Source organism: Symphodus melops (assembly GCF_947650265.1).
Source record: "Symphodus melops genome assembly, chromosome: 17".
Lineage (NCBI taxonomy): Eukaryota > Metazoa > Chordata > Actinopteri > Labriformes > Labridae > Symphodus > Symphodus melops.
Genome location: NC_136707.1, coordinates 7886203 through 7891192, shown reverse-complemented (window position 1 = coordinate 7891192; position 4990 = coordinate 7886203). Strand labels below are relative to the sequence as shown.

Here is a 4990-nt window from a genome sequence, read left to right as displayed (position 1 = left end):
TTGTTGGCCACGCCCTCTTAATATTCACGTTTGAGTCCCATCAGTCCGTGATATTCTGCTCTTGTGGGACATTAAATGGCACACATTCAAGACTTAGAAATGTATGTTTCTTTAACTCATATGACGTCACAAAAATACAGCTATTTGAGATTTAAACGTTAAAATACGATTAAAGAAAGAGTTCAGGTTATGGGTGCTGTTACGAGTCATAGACCAGATGTTTACAAACTCATGAGGATCTCAATGATAATTCCCGGATGACGATTTACTCCCATTAAATTATTTTCTTCAGTTGTAGGTTGTAAATAAAGCAAAGATAATTGGGCTTAACTGGTATTTTCTCATATAATTTTACTTTAACGTATTTTCTCATTTGCTTTTAAATGTGTATTTGTGTGATTTTTTTTGTGGATTGAATAACTCTGAAATTGTTTAACGTTGTTCAACTCTGAGGACTGAAGAATGTTTGAAATCTCTCTCAACATAATAAATATTTAGCCACATGAAATGGCTTTAAGGTAATGTCAACATTTGAATGAGTGGTTATAAAAATGCAAGTGCAATGGGAAACATTTAAATTGTCTTTTTCGCATATTTAATGTTTCATTATCTTATGATAACTTCTCACGATAGCCTGTTTTTCCCCCGTTAAGAGATCAACATAAATTCTCAGCACATAATTCGCCTCGATTTATTGCCAGCTTGACCTCGAAATGGTCATATAAAACAGTATATCACATTACGCAGCTGGGGGTTAATGGGTGATCTTTATTGGCCAAATTGACGTACATTTCGATGATATTCCTTGGAGGTGCCCCTTTGAGGAGTTATTAGTTTTGTGAACGAGCTCATTAAATGACGCGGTACTCTGTGCAACACTATTGACTCCTAGTTTTCTCCTCTGCAGACCGACACTGCCCTCTTCTGGACAAAAAATGCTCTTGCTTTGCAAACAATGAAATATTTTATATTGATAAAAGACGATGGATTCATCATTTAAATCTTTACCATTCGTTGTTTTTATTGTCTGTGGGGATTGCTGCTCGTAATAAAAAGCTTATCCTACAAGTCTTGCATGAAAATGTTTTGACATAGGAAAGTAGCCAATAACCAGATTGTGGAGTATCAGTTGAGGTGACACTAATGGACACATCAGTTGTTGTTTTTATAAAGATACATACATAATTTCACTTCCTTGCTAAAATCATCAATCATTTTTGATAATGGAACTTCTGGAGAGAGAGAGAGAGAGGGAGAGAGAGGGAGAGAGAGAGAGAGGGAGAGAGAGGGAGGGAGAGAGAGAGAGAGAGAGAGAGAGAGAGAGAGAGAGAGATGAACAGCAGGTGGCAGTATATACTACATGCACTACTAGAAATGTGTCAAAACAGAATTAATGAACCAAACAGAAGTGAGGTAGATGTCAATTAAAATACATTTAGGCACAAAACAATTGTAACGGTAAAGGTGTTAAGAATAAAATGGGAGACTATTAGGTCTAAAATATACAAACACTCCTTGAATATGATCATTCCTGAATCTATCAAAAAGTACCAACAACAACATTATAATGTGACAAATACGTTGATGTATCAGCATACTTGACATACTTTTCTCAAATACTTATATATTATTTTTAGTCTTACATGGTGGGGTGAAAATCCATGCCTCTTTTACTTCTTCAAGGCTTGTTTAGCAGCAGCACTATGTTAGAACTTATGAGTGCAGGATAGAAAAACAAAAATGTGTGAATTATTAAAATCCGGACCTAACAGACACTTTGCCATGTTAATACATCTTTTTTTATTTACATTTGTGGTTAAACTCCTGCTGACAGCATGCATGACATTTCTCTTCAAACCTGATTTTTAATTCAATAAAATGTGCTTTATTCCATAGTTTAAGTGAAACACATGTTTGTAGACATTCATCGTCAGAGACTGTTCAGACTCCCCACAGACTCATCCTGGCAGAATGGTGACAAAGTACTTTATCCAGGCCAAATTACACCACTGAGCAACATTATGCATCCAGTAACCTACTTAGACAAGAGAGGAGGTCTTCAATCTGCACCAGGTGTCCGAGGCAGTATACTGTACGTCTCTTCTGCTGTGTTCCTTTAAACTGCTACCATTTCCTGGGACGGACACTTTTGTCTCACCCTGCTTTTCTGCTGGAGCATGTACTGAAAGTTTCTTTATTGAAACATTCATATCATGCATCTCTTTTAACCTTTAAAAAAAAAAAAAAAAAAAAAAAACTCCATCCTGCAGTCCAGGTCATTTCCCTGAATGCTGCGTTATGCTAGCTCTACCAGAGCTAATGAGGAGAAGAGTCACCCAGAGAGCACCCACAGCATACTGAGGTTTATTTAGACTGAACAGGAGATCAGACAACTTGTTTAGTAACATTTACTTCCGTCAAAAGGGAGCTCAATAAATGTCTGAATGATACATGCTGAAGCCTCTGTGTGATATTGATCAGGACATTGCTGACTTTGGCCTCAGGAGTGCTGAGTGGCACTTAACAGCCACAAGGTGCCTTACTGCTCCTGTGGTCTCATCTCTCTGAATGGACTGAGCTGCCCCCTGGAAAATGTGGACCTGGTTTCTTTTTGTTATCTTTGGACTTTTATCAAAAAGTTTTAAAACACAGGCCACTGCAATTTGAATTGAATGACCTGCTGGGATTTTTCTTAGTGGCCTTGACAAGGTTGCTCTTGATGGAGAGGTCATCCTGCCCTGTGGCTCCAGCTCACGGAGGCTGAACAACTCAAGTAAGGTTGTATCGTTTAATCAAAAGCTGGCGTGACCTTAACACAAACTCGCATTTTTCAGAGTTGCCTGTGCAGGGAAGTTACAACAATGAGCAGTGCGCAAGCCCAAAGTTCCTGCTAATCCTACTGTGGAATAGGCAGCATAAACAGACGTTTCCTCCAGCTCCTTGTGTGCCAGCATGCACCATAAACCTCACCGCTGGACTGGAAACAGTAAACAGCCACAAATCAGTCAGTACTTTACTTAGTGAGACAAATAACGCTTCATTTATTGACTCTGCTGATTCAAAACATCTCAGGGAAGATAGGAGTGCTTTGTTAATCAGACAGCACAAAAATACAAATTCAATGTACTTCATTCATTTTTTTTATGACTTAACTTGTCTCTCTGTCTGAATATTTCTAAGATAATATAGCTCCATGTGTTTATGCCTATTACCGAATTGTAACTTTAACATTTATGTGCAGACAGAAATCAGCAGATTTCTGTTGGCTTCAAATGGTTCAGTGCATTTTTGCAAATCACCCTTATAGGCTACTTCTTGCATCTTGTGCTTAATCTCATGGCCCTACCCAAACCAAAACCATCCAATCACAAACGCCCATCCATGAGTTTCATCAGCTCTCCGTGTTTTCAAGCCTGCCTGCGTCTCGTCCCACTCACACTCTTTCAGAACACGGCGTTGACAGCCACTGGCCACTGAGCAGCCCACTCTGTCGGGGTTTGAGTCTCCATGCAAAACTGCTGAAAAAGAAGCTCTCCTTTTCTTTAATTTGCAAAAGAAACAGACACAAAACAAAGCCAGTGCACGGCGACAGAAGCGCAAGAAGTGATTTTTAAAAAGCCTCACAAGTCATTTTCTAGACTCATCTCTGTCTCTCAGCTCCCTGCACAATGTCTGGAGAGGACGCAGCACCTGCCGAGCAGCAAAACGCCGTGGACCAGAAGCAGGAAACCAAACCCGCTGAGGAGCCTAAAGCCGAGCCTCCTAAAACCGAGTCCGCACCCGCTGCCGCCGCCGAGGCAGCGGCCACCCCCGCGGAGGCCACCGAGAAGGTCCCCGAGGAGGAGACGTTCACTTACCGCGCCCTGGTGCTCACCGGCCATGGAGGCTATGATAAAGTCAAGCTACAGGTGAAGAAGGGGAAGCCCACGCTCAAGGCGGGTGAGGTCCTGGTGCGGGTCAAGGCATGTGGGCTAAACTTCGCGGACCTAATGGCTCGACAGGGGCTGTACGACCGGATGCCATCCCCACCGGTCACCCTAGGGATGGAGTGCTCCGGGCTCGTGGAGGCTGTGGGAGAAGAAGTGACTGACAGAAAAGTAAGCACTCATGGTTCTCATCTTTTTTTTTTTCTTAAACTCAAAGTTACATTTCAGTGTATGTTTCATGATTTAAGTGATACAATTGTGTGTCGCTTGTTTTTTGGTACCAAAGTACTACATCTGGATATGGGCGTGTCAGGCTGTGCTCGCTGCAGAGAATGCTGGTGGTGCCTTATAAGACAGTTAAAGGATTTAATGAATTCAATAATGACAATCTAAGGGGTCTGGTTATTTTATTTTTTTCCAAAAAAATCACAGTTTTACATAATAAAATAACACATTTGCGATGTCATGGGTCTTCATCCATTCATACAATTGTGCGTAAGGGGGCAGCACTTGTTTTCTCTATTTGAAAAGAAATAAAGACTCTTATTGAATTCAAGTTGGGTTTTTTTTTATTATCTCTTAGAAAGTAGCAAAAGGTGTATAAAGGACACGAGTTGAGTACAATGAAAGCAGCAGCAGCAGCAGGCGTTGCCCCTCTTGTCTCCCTGTCAAACAGCACCGTCTGTGCGCACTGAGGTTGAGCAACTTCAAATACGTTGTTATAAAAAAAAAAGAATCTGAGATGAAGATGCATTTACGTTTCATAATTGCGTGTTATAAATTTTAAGTCTGAACAATTACGTGCATATCCTCTGGATCTTTTCCACTCTTGCAGCATCTACGCTGCTCTGCGCTTTGATGTGTGCCAAGGCGCTGAGAGCTGCATCAAGTCAGCTAAAATAAAACCGGATATTAGATTCTCCTGCCTTCAAATTTAAAGCTTTCCAAATTAACCGAAATTTTAACTTTGCTTTTAATTAAGATGGATACATGCACCATACACACAGCATTAAAACAGGGATGTTAAGCCCAGCATTGTTTTAAATAAAAAAACATCCATACAC

The 4990-nt window shown here is 40.6% G+C and overlaps 1 protein-coding gene across 2 annotated transcripts in view; it reads left to right on the top strand.

Moving 5' to 3' along the window:
• vat1 (vesicle amine transport 1) overlaps nucleotides 1-4990 on the top strand; it is an 89292-nt gene that overhangs the window by 54210 nt on the left and 30092 nt on the right. Inside the window, exon 2 of one of the 2 annotated variants that reach the window (XM_079365652.1) lies at nucleotides 3658-4097. In XM_079365652.1, coding sequence (XP_079221778.1) covers nucleotides 3669-4097 — 429 coding nt within the window. In that variant the 5' untranslated portion in view covers nucleotides 3658-3668. Of the gene's footprint in view, nucleotides 1-3423; nucleotides 4098-4990 lie in introns of those variants that run through there. The other variant, XM_079365651.1, reaches the window with a different exon arrangement.